General features: G+C 52.3%; 3 protein-coding genes across 3 annotated transcripts; 1 reads left to right on the top strand and 2 right to left on the bottom strand.

Annotated features, from left to right (window-relative positions):
* Positions 1-54: 54 nt before the first annotated feature.
* Positions 55-1,499, bottom strand: LOC34623443 (profilin). The gene is made up of 3 exons (XM_022736566.1): positions 1,407-1,499; positions 463-681; positions 55-252 (listed from the first exon to the last, which is right to left on the bottom strand). Exons 1-3 carry the CDS (start codon positions 1,497-1,499, stop codon positions 55-57), a joined length of 510 nt encoding a protein of 169 aa, XP_022590868.1.
* An 886-nt stretch (positions 1,500-2,385) lies between these two features.
* LOC34620414 lies at positions 2,386-6,582 on the top strand (the record flags this gene model as incomplete). Its single annotated transcript, XM_026335980.1, has 4 exons — positions 2,386-4,583; positions 5,316-5,652; positions 5,938-6,058; positions 6,407-6,582. Coding segments are annotated over 4 exons (2,832 nt in total), but the record flags the coding sequence as incomplete, so codon positions are not given.
* A 360-nt stretch (positions 6,583-6,942) lies between these two features.
* LOC34621515 (syntaxin-1B) lies at positions 6,943-10,712 on the bottom strand. Its single transcript, XM_026335983.1, has 7 exons — positions 10,325-10,712; positions 9,453-9,722; positions 8,418-8,509; positions 8,105-8,177; positions 7,738-7,848; positions 7,492-7,547; positions 6,943-7,023 (listed from the first exon to the last, which is right to left on the bottom strand). The coding sequence occupies exons 1-7, from the start codon at positions 10,710-10,712 to the stop codon at positions 6,943-6,945; spliced, it is 1,071 nt and encodes a 356-aa protein (XP_026191768.1).
* Between the last annotated feature and the right edge of the window lie 1,435 nt (positions 10,713-12,147).

The raw sequence follows: 12,147 nt of genomic DNA on the forward strand, positions 1-12,147 counted from the left end.
CGCTGTGTCGTGCTCTCTAAATGACAAATAAACAAACTCCCATGGCTGAGACGCCTAGTAGCCGCCCTGGAATAGATACTCGGCAAAAGCGAGCGTTGTGTTCAACGCCTCGACCTTGTTCTGCCCCTTCTCCTCATCATAGAGAGCAATGGCAACGCTGTCATTGGGAGTCTTGATCAGGAAGCCACCGCCCTTCTGCTTTCCGAGGATCGCGATGTCGTAGTTCTGATCGTTGTAGGTGAACTCGCGTTTCTGCAAAAAAATTCAAACACGTTAAAGACCCTACTACTCTACGCACAACGCGTTCACAACTCGATCCAGATCAAGCAGCGGCTTGGACTTAGTCTTCTGAAAGCACTTTTTCCAGAGCGAAAGTCCGTGCAGATGTACTAATGATACGTGCCCTTCCCCAGGTAGAAAGAAGACCGCCTGTGCTGTGTTGCTGCCATAATTTCAACTCACCACATCCGCCAACTTGTAGCAGACGCCCCCAATGTACACCCCATTGGGTGCGCGTCCATCAACAATCGCCTGTCGCATAGTTTCCGCCTCGTCGCAATCGCACGTCGTGGTGGACCCGTCCTCTTGAAGAACGTCGATCTGATAGCCGCTCTTCACCAACTGCGTCCAGGGGTCGCCATTGTCAATGGCGGCACCGAACATCCGGCACCCATCAGCAATCTGAAAACGCACATACACACACAAAGCACTGCCCTCTACATCCAGTATTCCGCTGCTTCCTCCGCACAAGTCAAAGGAAATCACACGATCTTCGATACTGAAACTCAGGCCTTTGATATGAAACCGAGCGGCACGCCCCACTACACATTAAATAGCGATAACATTGGCACTCAATACAACTTCCTGTACCTCGCCGATGCTACCAAACAGAGACGTGCCCCAAGTTGCTCATGAATATTGAAACGCCGTAGAACAAGTGGAACATGCAACGCCGAGCGGCTAGAACACGTGTGCAGGAAATTGCATTGCCCCCCTTCATAAAGTTATCGAGGGAGCCGTGAAAGAATAGGCAAAAGTGTACTCGCAAACAAGCAGTGAGTAGCAAGATGCATGAAGCACTGTTCTCGACAGAAAAACCTGCAGTGCGCAGCCGGAAGGCTAACATGACGAAGATATTGAACGCGCGGCGCCATACCCTCGGAAAATAGAAATGAGACGACAAATCGCGTCATGAAATGCTTCATGCGTCATTTGAACACCAAACAAAGGAGGAACCTGCGGGTACAGCGCGAAAGCGCGGCAGGACCCCCGACCGGCGCCATCTGCTGTAACCACGCAGTTGGCATACACTCGGGTTCTCCAAATCGCGTAGGAGTGCACATCCTTGTGAAAGTAAAGAAAGATCAAAGAGTCGTGCGCCGCATCCACTACTGGAAAACACTTACGCTAGCAACGCCGCCGGCGGCAATTTTCCCAGTGTCCACCAGGTACTCCTTGACGGCTGCATCCCAGGCTTGCGTATCTGCCTCTTCTCCCATTTTGCAGAGGAAATAAAAGATAAAGAGGGGTGGCAATATATGGATTAACTCAATGGACAAATAAAACACAAATACTTGCAAGAAGCGTAGAGCAACGCCAAGAGCAGCAGCAGCTGCTGCTCTTGGCCTGGCTTGCCGTGTGCGGGAGATGTGCTGCTGCAGCTGGATGCACCGGCATGGCTGTAAGGGGCCGCATGCGTGCGTAATCTCCCTAATGCTTCTACCGTTTTGCTGCCAAATACTTGCGCTCGTTGGCAGCCTCTTAATCCCCCTCGAATTCTCCGCTTTCCACGGGAGCGGCGGTGTGCAACGCATGCCACGTTCATGATGCATCGTGGTCCGCTCAGCGCCGCGTGAAAGGGCAGGACGAACAGAACATGCCCGCTTTGGGCAGCTTTGCACAGTTAGCTCGACGCCTCTACAATCCTGAATTCCAGCAGTGCTCTGCTTTCACGAGTGGCAGAATCGGGCGCTGCCATAGGTTCGGTGTGCAGAAAACACGCGACCCCTCTGACCTGCGAACCACGTGAAAAAGACCCGACCCCCTTGGCGGGATGGTGTTTATAGTGGCACAAAGTGCTTCTTTAGAGCAATAAAAAGCCCTACGCGCGTTTGAGCCTAGTTGAACCGAGTTCCTCCCACGGTGTAACGTTTAGAGTACAGATTTCCGTCTATGGTGAGTAGAGGGGGCCCTGCAGCAGGGCCCCGCGTAGGGTATTCGGATAGTTGAATGTTGCGCATGAGATTGCTTTGAGTTAAGGCATTATTGGTAGCACTGTAAACCCGTGAGCAAGGAGATGCCGCGCTCCTCTAATTCCTCTGCATGAGCGTCTCAGGGGGGCCTCCCCCCCCCAGCCGCTGCCGCACGGGCTGTACAGACAGCCGGAACGGCAGCGGCAGTCCGAGCAGCGGCTCAGACGTCGAAATTGTCGGAATTGGCGTAGGGGCCCCCGCATGCCACAGTTCGCGGCTGCGACAGACGCGGCAGGAGCAGGAGGCGGTAGGCGATGTGAGCTGCTGCAGCGTCAGCAGTTCTGACAGCAGCGGCAGCAACGTAGCTTCAAGCGACAGAGACTGCGGAAACAGCAGCAGCTCTGAAGAGGCGACCCTCAGCGACAGCGACACGGATGAGTGTGAGATCGTACTCCCTGATGGCTCCCCGCAGCCACAAACAGCAGCAACAGCCTCAGCGAGTCGTCTGCAACGGCTGCTGCTGAGCCCCTCTCTGGCTACCCCAATTTTGATGCTGCTGCCTTCGTCGGCGGATATCCGCAGCCTCCTCGTTGCTGTGGGGCCCCCCCGCTCGCCTCACGCCGCTCCTGAGCAACCTGCTGGCTGGAGAGACACCACACCAACCCCACCCCCAGCACGCCTTGCAGCGCAGGTTCCAGCGGCAGCCGCTGTCGAGGCGACTCTCGCTGCCGTGGCGTATAGGGAGCTTTGTTTGAGACGTCTCCCTGCCGCTAAGGCCTTTCGCCGCTTTGCAGCTGCACAGAAGCGGCAACAACAGCAGCAGCAGGCAGCAGCAGCAGCAGCAGCAGCAGGGCAGCAGCCTGACAGTTCGACTCCCAGAGAAGCAAGTGGAGGGGCAGCAGCAGCAGCAGCAGCAGCAGCAGCAGCAGCAGCAGCAGCAGCAGCAGCAGCGTGGCGGCAAGTCTTTTGGGGATGCATCCATAGTCGGTACTGTGATCGCTGCGGCAAGGATCTGAGGAGCACCTGTGCAGCAGATGCAGCCGCAGATGCAGCCGCAGATGCAGCCTCGGCAGCGGTGGACGCTACGCATGCGTCAGCAAGCGAGGGGGTTGCCGCAGCATCAGATGGAGAAGCGGGAGAAAGAACAGCCGCTGGAAAAGGACTGCCACAGCAAGCACTGGAGACAGCAGCATGTGCGGCAGTGCCTCGTGCAGCTGTGCTGCTGTGTAAGGACTGCCGAGAGTCTCTCCTGCATCGGCGTGAGGCACTCATCATTGTACGCCGACTCCGTGCCGACGAACTGCTGCTGCAGAGACACCTGAAACGGGGCCGTAGCAGCAGCAGTAGCAGCAGCAGCAGCAGCAGCGGAGACGGCAATCCCCCTCTCCTTCCGAGCGCAGCAGTGACAGCAGCTGCGTGGTGTCTCGGCGGCTTATTTGCTGATAGAAAGCTCCTCTTGAGCTTGCAAGACAGGCATCATGCTGCAGCACGTCGCATCAAGACACAGTTGCTGCAGAGACTCCAGAGAACTTGGAGCGAAAACTGCGGTCCGGTCTTCATGAGGCAACACATTGCAGCAGCAGCAGAGACAGCAGCAGCAGAGACAGCAGCATCAGCTGTCTGTACAGCAGCCTCTGCCTCTGGAGTCACATATAGGGCGGCGGATGCTGCAGCGCAGGATCTGCTAGCCGTGGCGGCTCTCAAGGCTGCAGAAATAATGAAGGACGGTGGCGACGATGCAACGCGAAACGAAGTGCAACTCGCAGGTGCGCCGCTTTCCACCACTGCCGACACTGCGCGGTTTCCCAGCCGGCACCCTGCAGAAACAAGCGGGCAGAAAGCGCCTCTGGAGAGAGAAGCCTTGCCTGAAGGCGTTGCTTCCCTCTTTCTTGCCGCCGTGCAGCAGCACACTGCGGTGGGCGCAGCTGCTGTTGCCTTCTCCCTCCGCGAAAATCGCATCTTCGTGCAAGCTCTCGGACCTAGTAGGCTGCAGCTCATTTCTCTGCAGCCCGCTGCCTCAGCAGCAGCCGCTGCTGCTTTCTTCTCGCCTGCTTCGGAAGCTCCCGAAGGCAGCAGCGCGGCGAGGTACGCGCCCGCTCCACGCGACACTGCCGCTGCTCACTCGCCTCCTGTGGGCGCTGCGCCTCTTGTCTGCGATTTCACGGAGATTCGGCCCTATCCCTGCAGCAGTCTTATGTCTCTCCTCTCCAGCTGCTTTGCTGCCGTACTGACTCCGCTGCTCCTGCTGCTGCATCGCGATATCGCCGAAGCAGCAGACGAGCAGCAGCAGCAGCAACGGCAGAGGCTGCGACTGTGCGCTGCACATTCGGGAGGTCTGCGGCTGGAGGATTTCTTCTGCGCGTGTGCAACGGCTCAGAGAATCGTCAAGAGGTAAGTGCATTCAAATACAAACATGAACATGTATATATATGTATATATATGTGTATAGATGCAACGCCACAACTGCGACCTGTCCTCTCGTTTGGAAGGCCGCTCTACATATATGTGCATGTATGTGTATGTGCATGTATGTGTATGTGTATTATGTGTATGTGTATGTGTATTATGTGTATGTTTGTGTATGTGTATGTTTGTGTATGTGTATGTTTGTGTATGTGCATGTGTATGTGTATTATGTGTATGTGCATGTGTATGTGTATTACGTGTATGTGCATGTGTATGTGTATGTATGTGTATGTATGTGTATCATGTGTATGTTTGTGTATGTGTATTATGTGTATGTGCATGTGTATGTGTATTACGTGTATGTGCATGTGTATGTGTATGTATGTGTATGTATGTGTATTATGTGTATGTTTATTATGTGTATGTTTGTGTATGTGTATGTATGTGTATGTGTATTATGTGTATGTTTATTTGTATTATGTGTATGTATGTGTATGTGTATTATGTGTATGTATGTGTATGTGTATTATGTGTATGTTTATTTGTATTATGTGTATGTTTATTACGTGTATGTGTATGCATGTGTATGCTTGTATTGAAGGGGGTGGCGTGTTTGGCCTGTCTTTAGCCTTTGCGTAGGAGGGCTGTGTGGGGGGAGTGGCAGCGTGGCAGAGCAGTGCTGCTGTGTGTCTAAGGCGTTGTGTGGACTGTTTTTAGGTTCTTCAAGATTGTGACGCATGCGGATCTCGTTGCTTTGGACATAATGTTCAGTGAGTGGTGCGCAGCGGAGACTTTGATGCTGCGTCGGTGGCTTCGGCAGGTGCAGACGGCTGGCAGTTTGACGTCGCGGGGAGCCTTGGCTATCATGCCTGCTTGGGAAGCCTTTCGGCGAGGAGATCGAGGCTGGGAGGGGGGAGATGCTCGCAAGAAGTTTGCCGCTGCTGCGAGTTTGCAGCAAAGGGCCAGTGGTCGACGTCTACGTCGCAAGCGAGCGCATGCAGACGCGGCAGAGGGCTCTACCGAAACGCTGTCTGAAGGGGATGCCAGTCAACTTGCGCTGCTCGGTACTTGCAACAGCAGCGCTGCTACTCTCCAGGAGAGCAGCAGTGCTGCCAGCGACTGCCGCTTTGCTGCTGATCGTCGCCGTCTCAGCAGCAGCAAAACAGGAGAAGAAGAAGAGGGGGTGAATTCGACCCCCATGGGTGCTCTGGCCATGGCGTTTCAGAATCGTGACACTCAAAAGCGACGGAAGACTGCTGCCTATGAACTCGCAGCAGGAGCAGCAGCAGTGACGGACGGCAAGCGGCGGTGTCATGACAGCAGCAGTGAGTTGCGGCAGAGGGAAGCAGCAGCAGCAGGACCGTCTCCGACAGCGGCGCTGTATGCAGCGTTTTTATTGGAGTTGCTCTTTGGCTTCCTCTTTGATCAGAGAACGCAGCAGCCCCTTCGGCCTTTTTCCTGTAAGGCGAGACGCTGTCTCTCTTTGGCTAGCTAGCTAGAGAGGCGCTGCTGAAGTCTGTGTGCTGCTGCGGCGAAGATCGTGGGAAGAGTCGAAAGAGGAACAAACACGGGGTGGGGGAGAGAGAGAGGGCAAGAGTGTTGGAGAGGCGTGTTGGCGACTGCTGTTGCGAGTGGCCTGTGTGAGCCTGACGCTGCAACGTGGTGGTTTTTTTTTCGAAAAAAAATTCTGCATGCAGTCTTCTATCGCGGGAAGGAGCAGGGCTGGAGCGGGGAGCTTGAATTTTTCTAGCGCGCTGCTTCCGCTTCCGCTAGAGATCGCTTTCTGTGTGTTTCTTGTGTTTCTGCAGCGTTTGGAGCACGCGCATTTGTGAGTCGCTTGTATGAATTCGCCTCTCAGCCGCTATCCGCGTCTCGCCACGCTTCGCAGAGCCTTCTTTCGCAGCTGCTGCAGGGGAAGGCAGGCAAGACGTCGACTGCACGGGGGGTGGTTGCTGTGCGGCATTCCCCCCTGTGTTGGCTGTGAGTGCAAGTCTTCCTCACGCGCGGGGCGGCGTGTTTTGCATTTGTGTGCAACTTTGGCATGGAGGGAGGGGGGGGAAGGGGGAAACGAGAGAGGGTGGACATGGCTCTGCAAAGAAGCGCCTCTTGAATGCGCGTAGTAACAGGAGCAAAAGGCAATAAATCTGTGTGTGCCTCTATTTTGGCAGTTCGTCTTAGTACACAGCACCCTTGAGCGTTCGCGGGAGGCCTCTGGCTTTTTTGCACACCGAGTGGTCGAAACGAGGAAAGGAGCCGGCGCTGACATAAAAGCAGCACATCTAAACGTAGAGGCCGTTTGGCATGTCTCAACTCGTGCCTGCCTGCGTCGTATCTAAAAGGGTCGCTATTTTAGGAGGGATACAATCACAGGAACCAGCACCAGTGCTGCAAGGACGATGAAAATAACCGTTATCCAAAACATCCTCTGCATACACACACATACACACACAACTCCATTGAGAACTGTATTTTTATGTGTGTAGAAGATTGCGCAACATACTTTCGGCTAACATACACAAACATGTATATTTAATAGCCGTAATACACGGACATGCATACACTCACGAGGTGCGCGTTTGTGTACACCCCACACATACACGCATAATATATACAAGCATACACACACATGTATTCACATGTATACATATATGCACATTTGTACACACAAAGAAGCACATGTACATACATATTTACGCAAACATTTTAATACACAACTACAGACGCATGTAAATACATGTATGTGCGTGTACCTACACTTGCACATCGCATAGAGGTACACCTCCAAACAGGTATTTATACCAAGCATTCAGGAGGATGCGATGTTAAACCCCCTTCAAATTGTCCGTCCCTTCGAACGGTTAGGGTAAACAAGAAGCGTCTTGACCACGCTCACCGCCTTAGCAGACTTTTGATTTCGCCGCGCTTGCAACAATTCCTTTTCTGCCTTTGCTGCGGGAGCACGCACAGAAGGCTGGCAAAGTCGAATTGCACGCTGCTGCCACGAGCAAGTAAAATGCCCAGACACCCCCGCAGAGCGTGCCTCATGAGAAACGCTCTCCTACCTCCCCAGACACCCGAGAGAGACTCTAACGAAGGATCTACTCGGGCGGCGCAGACCATGCTGCTGCATGCAGCGAACCTGTATATTCCTTGGCCTGAGCTACGGAATACTGGATATGCTCCACCATATCCCCCTGCGCTTCCACGAGAAAAGACAGCTCAACAAACATTTGATGCAGCTCAGTAACGCCTGTGTGTATACACACACACACACACAGAGACAGACACACACCCTTCCCCTACATTCGCGAGGCTGCACGAAAACTGCCCGTCTCCCTCTGTCTGCCTCCTGTAAGGGCGAATACAGCCGCTGAGCGAGCCTCTTGATCTAAAACCAATCCCCTCTGCATGACTGCCTACGGCGGCAAGGCACACGCACGGTGCTACACGGCTGCCTTGCACGCACTGACGCTGCTGCCGCCGCCCTTTACGCAACGTTTGCTGACTTTGCTCTAAGCGGCGAATATCCCGATACTTGAACTGCAAGTCTGCGGTGGCATTGCGCAAGGCTTGGTTGCTCTGCAACGCATGCACCAGAGCAACACGTGCAGCCACATACCCAAACACGCACGCACACGGGGAGAGAGGAAGGCAGCTGTCAGCGTGAGAGAGGAATACTCTTACAGGCCGACGCGCCAGAAGCGGCTAGCAGACATTCCCACCGCTTCACCACTACCGTCCCGCGAGACTCTGCAAAGAGAAGGGGTGTGTGTGCAAGCAAATTAGAGGAAAAAAGGAGAAAAAATGCTGCACACACACTCCCGATATCCGCATCTTGATGGCAGTAACAGCCGTCAGCTCCCCGGAGTCCACTAACCCCTCGATCTCCGAATCCACAGCCTCAGGATACACTGCAAAATAAATCGACACAACGATGCACCAGCTGTCGGCTGGCAAACTTCCCACTCCAAAACTGCACAAGAAAACTTCTCTAGTCGTCTGCTTTTCGCGAATCAGTGCAAGTTGCAACGGGGGAAGTGCGCAAGGCGTGCAGCAAGGCGAACTTATAGGGCGTTCTGCGCTTGGATTGGGGTGGATACATGTTCATATGCGCTTCTATACTTGTATATATATATATATATATATATACACATGTGTTTGTATTTGTAGGAATGGGTGTATGTATGTGTGTATGTGTATTTGTGTGTGTATTTGTGTGTGTGCATGGGTGTATGGGTATGTATGTATGTGTGTATGGGTATGTATGTGTGTATGTGTTTATGTGTGTATGTGTATGTATTTGTGTGTGTGTATGTGTGTATGGGTATGTATGTGTGTTTATGTATGTATGTGTATGTGTATGTATATATATATGTGCTTATGTATGCATGTGTATGTGTTTATGTATGTATATATATATGTGCTTATGTATGTATGTGTATGTGTTTATGTATGTATGTGTATGTGTGTATGGGTATGTATGTGTGTATGTGTGTGTATTTGTGTATGTGTATGTATATGTGCTTATGTATGTATGTGTATGTGTTTATGTATGTATGTGTATGTGTATGTATATGTATATGTGCTTATGTATGTATGTGTATGTGTTTATGTATGTATGTGTATGTGTGTTTGTGTATGTATGTGTGTACATGTGCACATATAGATATATATTTTTGTCCGTGTTTATTTGTTAGTAACTCTACATGCGTGTAGCCGATAAAATGTGCTTGTGCATACATGTAGATTCACATACGGTTGCATAATATGTGTATATGTATGTCCTTTCTCCGCAAGGGAGAACGTGGCGTCAGTCAGTGTGGAGGCTAGTAAGGGAGAACGAGTAGAGCATACCGAGTTTGATCTGTCTGAGAACTTTTTTCTTCACCTGCAGTCTGTATTCTGCTTGTCGCATTTGCAGCAGCTGCAGATGTTGCTGCAGCTGCGCAGCAAGTGTCTGCTGGAGGTTGTGGCGTATGCGCAGCTCAGAAACACTTGACAAGCTGCCTCGTTGCGCCTCTGCGAATCGCCTGTTTTCCGTTCGCAACGTCTCAAGTGCCCTTTGTGTCTTCTGCATGAGCAGAGTTGTACCGTCCAACACCTTGTGCAGCTCATGCGAGACATCTGCTCGCAAGAAAAAGCTGCGCATGCATTGCCTGAGCACACAAGCTGCCATGCTGTGAGGCATGCGCAACTTGGAGACGCATCGCTTCTACCGGCGTGAAGAAACACTTACCCCCCTTCATACCCACACAGACAGAGAGACAGACAGACACACACAGATGCAAATACATACACAAATACACATACACACATATACACACTAATACACATACACAAGTACACAGACACACACATACAGATATACGACTGTACGCATACACACAAATACACAAATACATGCATACACAAATACACACATACATGCACATACACGCATACACACACACACAAATACACAGACACACGCATACACACATACACATACACAAATACACACATACATGCACATACACACAAATACACATACACACAAATACACACAAATACACACAAATACACACACATACACACATACATACACATACACAAATACACACACATACACACATGCATACACATATGCACAAATACACACAAATACACACAAATACACACATACATACACATACACACAAATACACACATGCACAAGTGGTCTTTTCCTGAGACTCCTCATCGGCTACCTTTTTCTTCTTCGGAGTTCGTGGCTTCGACAACCCTTCTTTTTAGCTCCTGCATCTTTTCTACGTTTTCTCCGATCTCTGCCAAGGCTGCTGTGAGGACTGCCACCTTGCGGAAGTAGCCGCTCAGAAACGCTTCCTCATCAGGGGGCCCCTTAGCCTCTTCGACGGCGAAATTTGCCAGCAAGCGATCGGGATGTCTTCCAGCCTCCAGATCAGCAGAAAGGAGAGCGTGAGCGTCGCCGGCAAGGAGGGGGGAGCCTCCTCTCCCCCTCCCCCCCCCTCCTGCAGCACTGGCGCTCCCAGCAGCTTCTCCCCGATGCATCAGGGCAGCTGCCTCTGGGTGTAACTGCACAGCTAATGTGCGCAGCTCCTCGAATCTGTCACGCATTTTCAAGATCGCAAGCTGCAAAGCCACGCTTGCCTGCACAGACGGCGGAGGGCAGCTGTGTGCCAGCCAGAGGCCTCCCCATCTCTTCCTCCGAAAGGAGAGCAGCTCTTCGCTGCAGAGGGGTGTCTAGACAGCAGACAGGCAGTGCAGAAGCAAGCGGGCAGCTGCGCAGGATAGAAAGGGGCCTCCACAAGCGCAGCCACGCAGCCGCTGCAGCCGAGCGTGGTCGCTCGCTCCTTCCCCCCGCCGCCTGAGAAGCCTAGAGACCTATGCTTACACACGAAAGACACTGCAATTCGAATGCGAAAAAGCACACGGGAGCTCTCCGCGGAGAGGCCCCTCAAGAGACAAAAAAGTACGAAGAGGGAAGCCGCGCAAACAGAAACCCTCCGTAGTGCGCGTGGGTGCAAAGGGGGGAAGGCGCTTCGCCGTTTCTTCGAGAGGAGAAGCAGAATCTGCTGTCTCTACACGCGAAAAAACATATCTTTGCCCTCCTTGAAGACAAAAATAAATCTCGCCAGAGGGTTCCGCGAACAGGGAGGGGGCCCCCCTGCTAGCGGACATGGGCGATAGGGGCCCCCCCTCCCACGCTACGCAGGGAGGGGGGGGGGCCCCTGTCCCCTGTTGGCAGAAAACTGTGCCTCCTCCTCCAATCTGTTTGGCATCGGCGTTGCTTTTTTCAGCCTATTTACAGCGGCTGCTGCCATCTAGCACACACACACGCGTTTATGGGGAAAAAACGAAACTTTTGCGGGAGCGCTCCGAACACCCTGAGGATCGACTTTTAGCCACGCACATAGAGAGGCACAAAATAAATGCAGCGTCAGCGAGAGCAGGGACCCTTGGCCTTTATGTTTGGAGTGAGTGCCATAAGGACGCAAAAGTTCGACGAGGAAGGAGTCGCGCAAGGCGCTCTCCTGAAGAAAAAATCTTTCCAGGGGGCACGATCGCACTTGCTGGCCTTTACGCCGCGCACAGATGGATTTCCTAAATGTCGAAACACTGCAGAATACGAGGTCTGAACGTGCAAATCAAGAGGCCACACGGAAACGCTTGAGACAAGGGGTAGCGGCTCGTTGTGATATGCACGATCCATGATTAAAAAGACGCGCATGAGAGAGAGAGAGAGACAAAGAGAGAGAGAGACAGAGAGAGAGAGAGAGAGAGAGAGAGAGAGAGAGAGAGAGAGAGAGAGACAGAGAGAGAGAGAGAGAGAGAGAGAGAGAGAGAGAAAGAGAGAGAGAGAGAGAGACAAAGAGAGAGAGAGAGAGAGAGAGAGAGAGAGAGAGAGAGAGAGAGAGGGAGAGAAGAAGACAGAGAGACAGAGAGAGGAAAGCAGACAAAGTAACGAGAAAGGCACACACCAACACGCAAGTAACCATAGGAAACCGGAAGAGAGTGAAGTGGTTAAAAAAAGAGAAAGGGTTGTAAATAT

Source organism: Cyclospora cayetanensis, unplaced genomic scaffold (assembly GCF_002999335.1).
Source record: "Cyclospora cayetanensis isolate NF1_C8 unplaced genomic scaffold, CcayRef3 CcayRef3_contig_88, whole genome shotgun sequence".
Lineage (NCBI taxonomy): Eukaryota > Apicomplexa > Conoidasida > Eucoccidiorida > Eimeriidae > Cyclospora > Cyclospora cayetanensis.